Raw genomic sequence first — 14,680 nt, forward strand, 5'->3', positions numbered from 1 at the left:
ATTATTTGATTGGTTAAAGATTCATTAGAAAATATTACAGGTAAATTATAGGGATTATTATTGAAGAAACTTGATGATTAGGCTTTCCATTAAGGGTAAGAAAGGCCGATCATGGGAGAATATGTATGGTAATAAGCTAAAAGATGGTCCGTATTTGAAATATTAGAGTTAATTTTGAACAACTACATTGGTTAAAAGAATGGACAAAAAAATATAAAACCTTTTCAGGATATATTAAATATGGTGTTAAAAGTTAAGAAAATATGGTTAGGAAAATGGAGGCGATGTATGGAAATGGGCGTGGACTGATGGTAAATGGATAAGATTGGTTAATCTTTGGGGGGTTGGGGGTACTGTACTACCAATTTCAGCGATAGGATTATCAATATTGTTATGTTTACCATGAATTTTAATGTGTGTTTCCAGCTCAGTACAGAGACTGGTTAAAGCTGGGATGTCTGTTCAGTAGGATGAACAAAATATGATGATACAAGTAGTGGGAGCTACTGTGACATGTGTTAAAGTGTATGTTTCCTTTTCTTTTTCTTTCTTTCTATGAATGTTTTTGATATGAACAGAAGGTTAAAAGCTGTGGTTATCCGCTATGTGATGACGTACAAGGAGAGGGGTCGAAATGAGGGATTTTATTCTACTTTTATTTCTTCGTATTTCTTAGCCTGTTGAAATGCCATGTGGGTTTCAAGATGTGTAATGATAACCAGGGTGTTATATTGATGTGTTTCCTACTTAAACTATACACTATTTCTTGTTTATACTGAGGTGACTGAGGGTCCGACCTAGGTCGGGAGTGCAATAACAGTGCTTATTCATTCAGCCCGGCCGCAGATAAAGTCTTTACTTGCTTGCTAATACTTAAGGGACTATCCCCACAAAAACAGCCTAAGCTTTTTACTTTTCCAAATGTTATTTCACAAATGTTTAAGAGAGTGGTCAGTTATGTGAAAACCAGAGATGAAGAGTATAAGTGTGATGAAATGACTTAAAATTTGTTCTATTATTTTTATTATTATGATTGGGTAATCTGAATGATAAAAAGGGGGGAATTGTTGTGGAAATTTTAATAGTCATTGATCCCAAACAGGTATCATAAGAGAAAGAACCTATTCAATGTATAAAAGTATATGTGTGTACGTGCTTGTGCGTGACTTTTCAGGAACATATGGGACAGGACCTCTGACCTTAGGGATGGTCAGTTTTGGCCAGTTTATTTCAGTACCAGTTTGTGTCTTTAAGTAGAAACTGAACAGCAGTAAGGACCTTATCTGAGTGGGTGAAAGGTACAGCGGGTGAGGAGGAACCTTGAAAACAGAAATAAGGCTGTCTCATATCTTCCTGTTGTGTGTCACTCTCTTGCACAGCGTAACTTCTGTGTACTAGACTGAACCTATTCTTGCAAGAATAAATACTTTTCTTTTTATTAATTTGACTCTGAGTGTCTCTTACGAAGTGATGATGTTTAACAGAATTTTTGCCACAACACTATCCACCTTATTCCTGACGACCTTACTGCGTTTTGAATTATGGGTGGCACTTCCGGTTTGGGGAACTTCCATACAAAAAGGCTGAAACGAATCATTTCAAATCATAAGGTTGCCCTTCAAATAAAGCTGATCCGTCAGTTTGACTGGATGAGCTGTCAATTTTCCTTCATGATTTATTTTCAGACATCATGAGAATAACGTTATACTTGGTATTTTAACGTGACATGTTATAACAAGAATATCTATGGCAAGAGCTCTTTTCAGTCGCTGCTTTCTTTTCCTCATGATGATTTTTATTTTTTCCTTTGCAATCCGCTGTAAAAGTATGAAAAAGTACAACATATACGGCACATTTGTGGTCTGTTCTCCCGAATTTAATTTACGTTAATAATTCACTGGAATGCACGAAGAATCTCTCGTTATTTTCCTCAAATCCTCACGTTTCTTTCCAGGTTTGTTTTCACAGGTAAATGCAATTTATAATCTGTCAAAATGACGGAAATCACTTTGATATAGTGTCACGTAATGCTGAAGTTAATGAACATTTTTGATTAAGGCCTGTTATACAGATATATACTTGCCTACTACAGTGATATTTACCAAAGACTCGCGCTCTTGGGGCTATTTTTGGTCTGTTGACCTTGTTGATTCTTTTAAACTTTTAAATTTCATTTAATGTTCGATGGTTGAAGGGCGAGTCGATTAATGTCATCTCATTGTGACACTTTTTTAACGTATTGCGTTCATAGAGCGAGCCTTTCACTGATTGTTTACAGCTTAACGGAAGTTACACCCATAATTCGCGCAAAGCGTCATGGGGCGTAGGAATAAGGTGGATAAATGTACTAATTGTGCAAGCTAAATTCTATATCCACAAGTGCAAATATATAAAACAAAAGCCGGCCTTTAAACATTTTCATTGTGATATGTTATCATATATAAAACTAATTAGTGGTTCGTTGAACAAAAAGGCTATGAAAACTAGAAATATTTGTATAACTTACAATTTATTTGAATGTATGTGATGCCTATCCCCTGGGCAAGGGTAATATTAAGTTTTATGTTTTGTATACTTTGTATAGCTACTGTTGTTTACGTTTGAGCAATAAAAAAAAAAATTGTCTGCTATTTCTTTGCACAGTAGCTAGCTGTCGCTAGTGAGCAATGCTGAATGAAGCTTCGAGTAATGAACCTTTGGGTGAAGCAATGGGCTGCGAGGTCTCAGTGGTTCAGGAAGCCTCATTTTGCCATCACTAGCGGCCGCCACTTTCACCCCATAATGCCGGGTCAATGAGCCCAAACCTTGTGAGCGCCAAAACAACTATAATATGAACCAAAAATACACAAAAAACAAACAAACAAAGAAGCCAGAAAAAAGAGAGAAAAGTTTCACTCACAAATTCCAAACGCACTCACAGCACACAATCCGCACGCTCACCCCCAACAATCACACCAGAGAGAGAGAGAGAGAGAGAGAGAGAGAGAGAGAGAGAGAGAGAGAGAGAGAGAGAGAGAGAGAGAGAGAGAGAGAGAGAGAGAGAGAGAGAATGACTCGTTATCATTATAGTATCTACCCTGATTCGATTTATATAACATTGTTTGTTTGGTCGAACATGTGTTTCATGCATATTCAAATTATTATACATATATTTAATTTTTATTATATAGCATATGGTAGGACAGTGAAAATGTACTAGAAAATGTACTATTGTACAGAATTGCATCATGCCAACACTAAACAATCAGAATATAGAATAGAATGTTCTTTGAGGATTTGGCATAAGGAATGTTTTTCCTTGGTCCTATGATGAGTAAGGAGAGGACAAAGGCCTACTAAAAAATAAAAATTGTGAACACTTCTTCTCATATCTAAACAGAGAACATAGCAGTCAGTGCAGGGGCATTGTTTCTGGTCTTTTCTGCCATCTAGTGGGAAAGCAAGAGTATACATTTTCGTGATATTTCAGTAAAATATGCAAGGAATTGCATTTTATTTTTAGTACATTTTAAATGTATTGTTTTGTGCTCCATTCTGAATGCACAGACAATAACTTGCACAAATTACCATACATTTTTCACATTTTCAAATGATTATAAACATTACTAAAGATTGCTGTATAAGAAGTACTTTTAATGTGCTTGTTGTTGCTGTGTTTAACTCATTTTAAAGTCACAGTATTGCTAACTGTTTTCTAAAGACAGTGGGTCTTACCTCTGTGATGAAATTATGAAACACTAATTATTTTGATTTCCTCATAGTCTTCTGTAAATGACTGAATAAAAAAATCTAGATATGTGATATTTATAAATGCCAATGGGCTTGAATCAAGGGGATATGAAAAAGATAATTTATGCTTGGGAAACATTGCCATCCTCATCTGCTGGACATCACATTAATTATGTGTAACATAGGGCTGAAATCAAAGATTTCTACAATAAGAGAGTTAATCACTGGCCTCATTTTTAATGATCTGTTGTGCCACTTTTGACTTTCCCAGAAGCTTGACTATCTTGCCTCGTAGTTCGTCAGTCTTTAAGCTGTAGATGATTGGGTTTAACATTGGGGGGAGGGTAACAGAAACAGTCAGAATTGCTGTGAAAAGGTCCACATTCTGAATTAAACGCAGGTTCCCTAGTACGTATGCCAGAATGACTGGCATGTAATAGAGCAGGACCAGCAGCAGGTGAGTGAAACAGGTGTGAATGGCCTTCCAGCGCTGTGTTGTAGATGCAATCCGCATCACAACAACCACTGCAATCACATAGGTGAAAATAATAAAAGTCAAGGGCCCTAGCAAAACGGTCAATGACTTAGCTGTACCCAGCCGACGATTGTAAGAGGTGTCTGCACAAGCCAAATTGTATACTGGACTGTGTTCACAACAGCAGCTTTTTACCTCTCTGGAGGCACAATAAGGAAGCCTGACAGCGAGGCTGATTGGGAAAATCTCCAGCAGAATTACTAGAGACCAAATCCCTCCAATTATAAGCAGCATCCTCAGGTTGGTGTTTATGGTAGAGTAACGCAAGGGCCAGCAAATTGCAATCAGCCGGTCATACGCCAAAAGAGCAAGAGAGAAAGATTCCATGTCACCAAAAAAATGCATGAAGAACATTTGGGAGAAACATGCTCCAAATGAAACATGATTTTGATTGAACACAAAAACAGGCACCATTTGAGGAATTATAACACTATTCATTGAAATGTCAACAATAGCTAGATTACACACAGCAAGATACTTGGGATTCTGTAAGCTGGAGTTCATTAGGACGACAATCAGAAGAGCAAGATTACCCAGCAAGGTGATGATGTAGATAATCGCCAAGGCCAAAATTAGATAGTTTTTGTTCGCCAAAGAGCGGAAGGCAGTTAGATAAAATCCCTCATTGAAAGAATCAGTTCCATTGCTGAAAGCAACTGAAAAATTCATTTGAACTTTCAAATCTGAAAAACAAAACTTATCATTAAACAATTAAAAGGTTTTCAGCCCTAAAAAAATTCAAATTCAAATATAACATTTTATGAAATGTTACATTTTATGTAATGTCCCATGTGAAGGCCTCCTTCCCTTTCATTTACCTCTGTACAGAAAAAAACGTTATCAAAATGATTCCAGTTCGCATGGATCTGCGGAAACTAAAAATTCTGTATTATTCAGGCCAGACAAATAAAATGTCAATTTGTAAAGAAATACAACACGCCTGCGCACATACATATTCAAACGCGCATATCTATTGACTAAACACGTAATATGGATGTGCTTGTTTTCACAGATTCACGTTTTTTAAATTTACACGGATATGACAACGTTTAAAAAAAAAAATCAAAACTTTCACCTTGGAACCTATTTCAAAGTTTGCATTCTCGTTGTCGTGCAAATGAACGGCCAGAATGCAATTAGAGTTTTCTGCTTTCAGTTAAAATGGTGTTGTGTAAGCGGCCCCTAACTAATGATCTTTGCAACGGAAGTGAATCAATCAAAAACTTACTTTAGCTGGACAATAACTTCATTCAAAAGCTGCTGTAAAGCCAAAACAATCTCTGTTACTTTAATTTCCTATTATCACTGTTAAGCTGCTTTGAAACAATCCATATTGTTAAAAGCGCTATATAAATGAAGGTGACTTGACTTGACTACACAAAGTATGAGCGGATATAGGGAGTGAATTAACACTAAAGTGTTTCATTATTATTTTCTATTTCAATTATATAAAATAATTCTCATATTAATCCCACATCTTCATACAATCATAAGAAAAGTGATATTGTTCTGTAACAGAAAACACACAGACAAAATCATTAGAAGTGTTAATGGCAAATTGGAGTTAAATGAACAAACAAATAAAATACCCACCAATCTCTCTTGAAATCTTTCTTTGAGTTTGGATTCAAATCGGGTTGTGTCAAAGGAAAAAAGATTTTTAAAGGCCTGCTAAACTGGTGACCAGGGTCTAATGGGTCTAATTAACCACTGTTGTGCAAACAAAAATATAATTACCTTGTATGAAGTTTTGTCATTAAACTAAATGTTTCTCTTGTGTATTTAATTAGTGTAAGTATGCCCAAATAGCTTTTGTTGGTCTTTACACTTTGATCCATAGAGACAAAACAAAAAAAAATAAAAAAAATCTCTTAGTAACAAAGGAGAGATGTTGTCATCATCCAAGACAATAAAAACATAAAATAAAAGCATAATATAAACAATAGCACTCGTTTTCATGCGGTATCGCTCTTTATCAGCATGGCTGTGATTTGGCCTTAGGCAATTACAGCCGTGCTGATATAAAGCCATATCCAATGGCTATGAGTGTGATATTGCATTTATACAACAGTTAAACGACACAAGTGTGTAAATAAATAAGAAACAACAAAGGAGTGTCTTTAAAAACCCTCTTTTTTGCGAAACTACTTCCTTACGCCATGGCCCAAGCCTTCGTTACTAATTTGAAAATGTCACTTGAGAACTAGCAACAAAGGAACGCTGAATTGCTTCATTGAAGCTCACTGTATTATGAAGAGTATAATGAGAGAGAGTGATCGACTAAGCGTTAGGGTCAGCTGATTTTCTTCTGGTCAATCATAATCACAAAATCAGTTTGAATGTCCACTGAGGAAAGCAATGTCTTTGTCTTTGTCCTTTTAACAGTTAAGGGGATTTCCAATGACAGCGCTAGTCAATGCATTTGTAAGTTGCAAGACGTTTTCTCCCTCGGGTAGTTTTTGTTCGTAGGCGATCGTTATTTTAGAACATAGCCTATCACTTTATTATTTCCGTGGCGGCGCATCATGCTTCTCATGGTTCACACCGCATCCACAATATTGCTGTATAAAGATATATTGCTTTTATTTTCTTTTTCCTTTTTTTTCAAAATATTCACAAATTTAACTATATCATGAACTTTCTAATATCCAGATTCTCAAATTTGTGTCTGTGAATGGGTTTTGTAATTTAAAAAACCTTTATAATGATCATGTCTTCAGGGTCCTCCCCTGACATTCTTGTCTGTCTTGTCTCTGTTCAATGTTTCTTTGTTTGTCTTGTGTCTGACCACATGGCTCTGTCTTTGGTGTGTTGACCATGTGTCCATGTAGTCCCGCCTCCTTGTTTCCCCCTACCATGCATCAAAATACATCAAAACCAAAGCATTGAGTCTACATGCCTATAAATCGTAATAGTTTATATAAAGACAATAGTTAAAATAGTCCTTCAAATAGCCATAACAGATTTAACATCTAGTCAAGTCAAGTCACATTTACTTATATAGCGCTTTTTACAATAGAGATTGTTTCAAAGCAGCTTTACAGAGATAACAGGAAAATAATGTTGTAATAGTATTGTTAAATACAAAATGAAATGCCCCCAACTAAGCAAGCCGAAAGCCATGGCGACAAAGGCGAAAAGGCAACAGTGGCAAGGAACAAAAACTCCATCAGGTGACAGAAAGGAGAAAAAACCTTGGGAAAACCCAGGCTCAGTCAGGGGGCCAGTCCACCTTTGGCCAATGAACGAACAGTGTATGATTATGATTCAGGCATAATCAGGTCAGAAGTCAGATGAGATCAGAACTTTCACAATATTTATCCAGTTCATCTGGTTGGGGTCGGAGTCATCACGCCGGTATGGAGATGAGTTTGTTGAGGTGTTCATGAGGCCTTCACAGGGTTGATGAGGCTGGCACTTCAGGAATGTGTTGTTGTTGTGTCCAGGCGCAGATCCTTCATCAGATCTAGATATGGCCCTGATCCGGCAGTTTGCGGTAGACCTCGGGATAAACAGAGAGACTAATATTAGCGTAGACGCCATCCTTCTTATGATGTACAAAGTACATCAGGATTTATGGGAGGTGTTCCCGGTTCCGGCTGATCTAAACTATGCAGCCTAAAATTTTATTATAGAAGTCTATAATGTGTTATGTGTATGCTAAGCCAAAGAGATGTGTTTTTATTCTAGATTTGAACTGACAGACTGTGTCTGCTTCCCGGAGAATGTTAGGAAGATTGTTCCAAAGTTTTGGTGCTAAAACTAAAACTTAGATATATTTTTGAGATGAAAAAATGCAGTTCCCCTTCAGGGACTACCGCTGCGTGAAATCACAGTGGGAACGCCCTCCAGCGTGACGCGTCTGAAGCATGAATGAAATCAGTCAATGGAGAGATGGAGCGTGATAGCGAGTGACGTCATCGACCAGGAAGCTATAAATATCCCCTGACCACACAATACGCCAGCTTTTTGTTACTTCAGCAAGCTCTGTGTGTGTCTGAAATCTATCGATTGTGTTTGTCTGTTTAGACAGGAGTTTCTCACGAGCGAGCAATTTAGAAAGTGTGTTTCCCCCTGTACACCATACATCACGGGTGGGGATACACATCAGCTGTGTGTTGCTTGTTTGGGATTGCAGCATGCCCAGTCGGCTCTCGAGGGGGTCGATTATGAGCATTGCGAGCGTTTTCCCTTGAGAACTCTGCGCTCGCGGCGATCGCTCTTCGAGGAGAGTGGTTTGCTGTGAGCTCCCCTAGGCTCCTCGGGTCCCGCTTCTGTTGAGGCAGAGCGGCGGCGCTTGTCTTGGGGCTCGCAGATGGATCTCACTGGCGACGTTGAGACGGGCTCCACCCTATCTCAGCTATCTCCGGCGAGATCTAGTGCCTCTCACCCGGCTCTGGAAACATGCGGTGCGGCGGTTACTTCTGCCCGGGTCGAGGCACATGATGTCGAACTTAGATTATCCAGTTCTGAGGAGCTCGATGTCATCCTTGAGCTCTAAGTTTTGCATCAGAAGAAACTGACTCGTCACTACAGCATACTGCTGAAGAGGGGCTGATAGATGTGTTATCTCGGGCTGTTGAAAAGCTCAGCATCGAGTGGCCAACTGATAGGCAGGAGTCTAGTAATAAAAGCAAATTAGATGATAGATTTCTGTCTGCACGTCCTCAGCCTTCTTGCCGGTGCTTACCATTCTTCCCAGATCTTCACTCTGAGGTTTCAAAGACCTGGGTTAGACCTGTTTCAAGCAGAATTTATACTAACCAGTCTAATGCTTATGGAAACATTTTTGGTGCAAAAGCTTCAGGGTACGTGACCATGCCGAAGGCAGAGGAGACGCTCGCTAGCTATCTCTCTCCTGCTTCGTCATCTTCACTTAAAGCACCGGCTCTGCCCTCTAGGCAACTAAAAAATACTTCTGTGTTAGTGGGGAAGGGTTACTCGGTGGCGGGTCAGGCGGCTGCATGTCTACACACTATGGCCATTATGCAGGCTTATCAGGCTGACCTGCTTAAAGATGCTTGTGAGGGGGGTGAAATTTCCGTTGATATGATTAATGAGCTCAGGCAGACTGCTGATCTCACTCTCCGGGCCACCAAGGAGACGGCTAAATCTATCGGCCGGTCTATGGCAGCCATGGTGGCCACAGAGAGACACTTGTGGTTGAGTCAGACCTCTATGAAGGAGAAAGATAAGACTCTCCTTTTAAATGCTCCAGTTTCGCCTGCAGGCCTCTTCGGTGACGCTCTTCACTCTGTCACGGAGAGGTTCCAGGAAGAGAAGAAACAGGCGGCTGCTTTTCAGAAATGTATGCTCCTTAAAGTGCGCGCTGGGGCTGCTGAGCGAGGGCAGTCCCAGCCGCCGAGTACTTAAAAAAGAGTGCAGCAGAAACGGAGTGTCGTGTCTCGTGAGGTTCGCTTTCGGGGGTGAAGCTTACCAATATCGGGTTCTTCCGTTCGGCCTAGCACTGTCACGAAGTGTATGGATGCGGCTATAGCCCCGCTGAGGCTGCAGGACATCTGTATTCTGAACTATATTAACGATTGGTTAATTCTAGCTCAATCAGAACAACAGGCGGTTCGGCATCGAGATGTCGTTCTTGCTCACATCAAGAGGTTGGGGTTGAGCTCAACGCCAAGAAGAGTGTTCTTTCTCCATTACAGAGAACCACTTTTCTCGGTGTAGTGTGGGATTCGACGACGATGCAGGCACAGTTGTCACCTGCTCGTGTTGCTTCGATTCTCGCCGCAGTAGATCAGGTCAAGCTAGGCCAGTCATCCACTGTAAAACAGTTCCAGAGACTGTTAGGTCTCGTGGCAGCTGCGTCCAACGTGATACCTTTTGGCCTCCTGCACATGAGACCTTTACAGTCGTGGCTCAGAACCAGGGGATTCTCCCCGAGGGGAAATCCGCTTCGCATGATCATGAGTTTGCGACGGTGTCATCGCGCCCTGGTTATGTGGAAAGATCCTCGGTTTCTGTCCCAAGGCCCTGTGTTGGGAGCTCCTTGTCGTCGCATTATGCTAACGACAGATGCCTCTCTCACGGGGTGGGGGGGCTATCATGAGTGGTCGCCCAGCTCAGGGTCTGTGGGAGGACCATCACCGTCTATGGCACATAAATTGTCTAGAGATGTTGGCAGTGTTTCAGGCACTTAAACATTTCCTCCCAGACCTAAGGGGCCACCATGTTCTTGTCCGGACAGACAACACATCGGTGGTCTCTGATATCAACCATCAGGGGGGTCTGCGTTCTCGCCCACTTTATAAAATGGCACGTCAGATCCTTCTATGGTCCCAGGGGAAAATTCTTTCTCTGAGAGCTATTTATCTCCCGGGGTATTTAAATCAGGGGGCAGACATCCTGTCGAGGCAGGGGCCGAGGCCTGGGGAATGGAGTCTTCACCCCGAGGTGGTGGAGCTCCTATGGGAACATTTCGTTCGTGCCGAGGTAGACCTATTTGCTTCCCGAGAGACATCACACTGTCCACTGTGGTTCTCTCTCAGCCTGCCAGCCCCACTGGGGTTGGACGCGATGGTACATCTGTGGCCGAGGTCACGTTTGTACGCTTTTCCCCCGATCGCTCTGCTCCCGGGAGTTCTGGAGAGGGTTCACCGGGACGGGCTCAGTCTTCTGCTAATAGCCCCGGTCTGGCCGGCCCGAGTATGGTTTGCGGACCTAGTGTCTCTCCTCGACGGCTCTCCCCTGGAGATACCGATCAGGAGAGATCTACTCTCTCAGGCGAGTCGGTCGATCCTTCACCCCAGCCCAGAACTATGGAGGCTGTGGGCTTGGCCTCTGAGGGGGCCCAGCTCATAGATTCTGGTCTCTCGACCGAGGTCGTTGAGACCATCCTCCAATCCAGAGTTCCCGCCACGAGGAAGTTATATGCCGCGAGGTGGAAACTTTTCACCTCTTGGTGTGGAGAGCGCCAGCAGGTATAGTGCAGGACCGTCTCTCCACAGGGTAATCCCACTCCACACTGAAGGTGTACGTGGCGGCCTTAGCTGCTTACCACGCCCCTACGAGCGGAGGTTCTCTCAGGAGACACCCACTTATATCTCGCTTCCTTCGTGGCACCTTGTGGCTGAGGCCTGCAGTTCGCACGAGGGTACCAGCTTGGGATCTGGCCATCGTCTTAGAAAGTCTCTCCCTAGCTCCTTTCGAGCCCATCGAGGAAGTTTCGGAAAAGTTTCTTACACTAAAGACTATCCTTCTTTTCGCTATCTCATCTCTAAAAAGAATTGGAGATATTCAAGCAATTTTGGTGGCTCCCTCGTGCCTGGAATTTGCTCCTGGTATGGTTAAGGCCTTTCTCTGTCCGAGACCAGGTTATGTTCCTAAGGTGCCAACTACTTTTGTTAGACCTATAGTTCTGCAGGCTTTCTGTCCTCCGCCTTTTCTGACGTCAGACCAGAAGAAACTTAATTTGCTGTGCCCCGTTAGGGCTTTAGATGCTTATGTCCACAGAGCTCCCTGTGGAGGAGATCGGAACAACTGTTTGTCTGTTTTGGGTCACCTAAGAAAGGGTGTCCGGCATCTAAGCAAAGGATGAGCAAGTGGGTGGTCGAGGCCATCTCGCTTGCTTACGGTTCGGCCCATCAGCCTTCACCTTTGGCTGTAAGGGCTCATTCCACCAGGAGTATGGCTGCCTCTACAGCTCTTCTTTCAGGAGCTTCTCTTCAGGACGTTTGTGATGCGGCAGGCTGGTCCTCACCGCACACTTTCGTTAGATTTTATTCCCTTGGTCTTAGCTCCACTCCCGGGGCTCAGGTTCTCTCGTCGGTTTGTTTCTCCTAATGACACACGACGGGGATTTGGTCGTATGGGGATGTGGGTATTGCGTTCCCACTGCGATTTCACGCAGCGGTAGTCCCTGAAGGGGAACGTCCCGGGTTACGTATGTAAATCTAGTTCCCCGAAGGGACGGACGCTGCGTGTCCTGCCATTCTCCCGGCATCCCCTTAGTTCGCTTGCTTCAGTAACTTTAAGCTGGCGTATTGTGTGCTCAGGGGATATTTATAGCTTCCTGGTCGATGACGTCACTCGCTATGACGCTCCATCTCTCCATTGACTGATTTCATTCATGCTTCAGACGCGTCATGCTGGAGGGCGTTCCCACTGCGATTTCACGCAGCGTCCGTCCATTCGGGGAACTAGAGTTACATACGTAACCCGGGACGTTTTACAGATACTAGACACTTGTCTGTCAAATGAAAGATTGGTATCAAAGAGCACACCCAGGTTCCTAACCGACGACGAGGACTTGACAGAGCAGCCATCAAGTGTTAGACAGTATTCTAGGTTATTATGTGCAGACGTTTTTTGTCCAATAATTAGAATCTCTGTTTTTTTCAGAATTAAGTAGTAGGAATTTACTAGTCATCCAGTTTTTTATATCAGCTGTGCATTCCATTAATTTTGTGGATTGGTAAGTTTCTAATATTTATCTAATAGTAATTTAAAAGTATTCTATCCTCTTAGTGTTGCCAAATTGATATTCTTACACAACAACATTATGTTAGAAGCAGGATGATTATTTTGCTCATCCAACAAATTATACAAATTAGGGAAAAGATAATTTTATATTTTATTGCATTATGATACCGTATAAAGCAGAGCCATACGTTCTGCTTATCTATGATGTTCAGGATTTTTTATACTGTCATAGAGGTGTAAATTCATTTTCACGTTTTATTATTGAGGTCTTATCATGCATGACATGTCCCTAAGAAACTCATTATATTGTTTTGACAAACCTACAGTGATTCCCTATAGAGACCCCCAGAAACAAACATGACTAGCCTAATATAAAGAAAGCACATTCATTAAACTAATGACTAATTACAGTTACTACAGTATACAAAAGGTTGACATGCAAGACTAACGTCTAACAAGTCTCCAGGTAATAAGTTGAGCTCCTGATGACACAGTATTTTGAGATCCAATAAGAGCCTGCTGTGACACAAGACTGTTTTTGCCAACGGATTTATTATTATTATTATTATTATTATTATTATTTTGATACTATATATTTGGACATGTTACAGAAATTCACACCAACCTTAAAACACTGCATGGCATAAATGTTTCTAATATCTGTTTGATCCATGTTTATTCTGGACTAATATGATGATTCATTATTTAATATAAAATAAAAGTTAAAGCCAAATGGCAATAAATAAACTAACAAACATGTAAACCTCTGATAACAATGAATTAAGTACAATAATATCTTATATATTACACATTATAATACATATAATGTACACAAGCCTATTTTTTGCAGTAAAAACACAAGACATCTGCTGACCTAATAAAATAAAAAACATTGCTTGACCTTAGCTGAATGATACTAAGGCCTACACCGGCAATTTCCCTGAATCAATTTCTTCAAGTAACACATCAACCCTGAGTCACAGTTTATATCATATATATGATATATATTATATCATATATGTTGGTACACTTACACCCACAATTCTTCTTATGGTTTCATGTATAAGCCTATTTTCACATAGCTTTTTCATACTTGAGAGCAGAGAGCAAAACAAACATTCTCCTGAAATGCAAAGTATAATTAACCCCTTAAGCTCTTTGGTTTATTTTGGAATTCCGCATGAAATTGGACATACCCAAATCTGATGGCTCCCCTGCAAATAATTGGTGTCATTTTATAGGAAACCCTTAAACAAACAAAATCAAGTGTCAAATGTAATAAAAATTATTGTATGTGTTTAAAATATCAAAAGAAACACAAAAAAGTAGGCGCTTTTGTGTGTCTTTTTCTTTGAATCTTTCTTTGAAAGTGTATAACGGTGATATTGTGTGCAACAGCTACATATTATAAGTTCCACTTGATTCCACTAGATGTCACCAAACACTGAAAAAAATATTATGTGTCTAACATTTTGCTTTCAAAAGTTATTGCTATGAAACCAAAGGGAGGCAAAGTGGCTTTTTAGTGTATTTTTCGAGTCTCCAAGGTTCCGACTGCAAAAAAAGAAAATTACACCAAAAATCTCACTTTTACTATTTGCTAAAAGTACTTTTCCCATATAAATACAAATATTCCCATATATGTTTCATGTTCTTCTCAAAAGAGACTCAATACATGCAATAAATAAGCACCAACAAAAAGCCTCTTGGACGTCATTTTCTAACAATGTGTGAGTTATGAGTGAGTGCGTCAAAACTGCGCACCGCAGAATATCTGATTTTTTTTTTACTCTGAGGTAAAATTGCGCGCTGAATATCTCAGACTCTGGTTGGTTTAGAGGAAAGGTGTGTACACGACATGTTCACGTAATGCTGAGATCATAAGCTTTCCAATGATGCGTAGTTCGTCATGATCCGTCGACAATAACATCATGTGGATCGTATGAAAACAATGACTTATTTCCTGCATTACTGGAC

General features: G+C 40.8%; 1 protein-coding gene across 1 annotated transcript; it reads right to left on the reverse strand.

Annotated features, from left to right (window-relative positions):
- Positions 1 to 3,946: 3,946 nt before the first annotated feature.
- Positions 3,947 to 4,591, reverse strand: or40a1 (odorant receptor, family 40, subfamily A, member 1). Its single transcript, XM_077209056.1, is given in 3 exon segments — positions 3,947 to 4,084; positions 4,086 to 4,153; positions 4,156 to 4,591. Coding segments are annotated over 3 exon segments (642 nt in total).
- Between the last annotated feature and the right edge of the window lie 10,089 nt (positions 4,592 to 14,680).

This window comes from Siphateles boraxobius, unplaced genomic scaffold, assembly GCF_051911475.1.
Source record: "Siphateles boraxobius isolate OS27281-9 unplaced genomic scaffold, OSU_SipBor_1 6, whole genome shotgun sequence".
Classification (NCBI taxonomy): domain Eukaryota; kingdom Metazoa; phylum Chordata; class Actinopteri; order Cypriniformes; family Leuciscidae; genus Siphateles; species Siphateles boraxobius.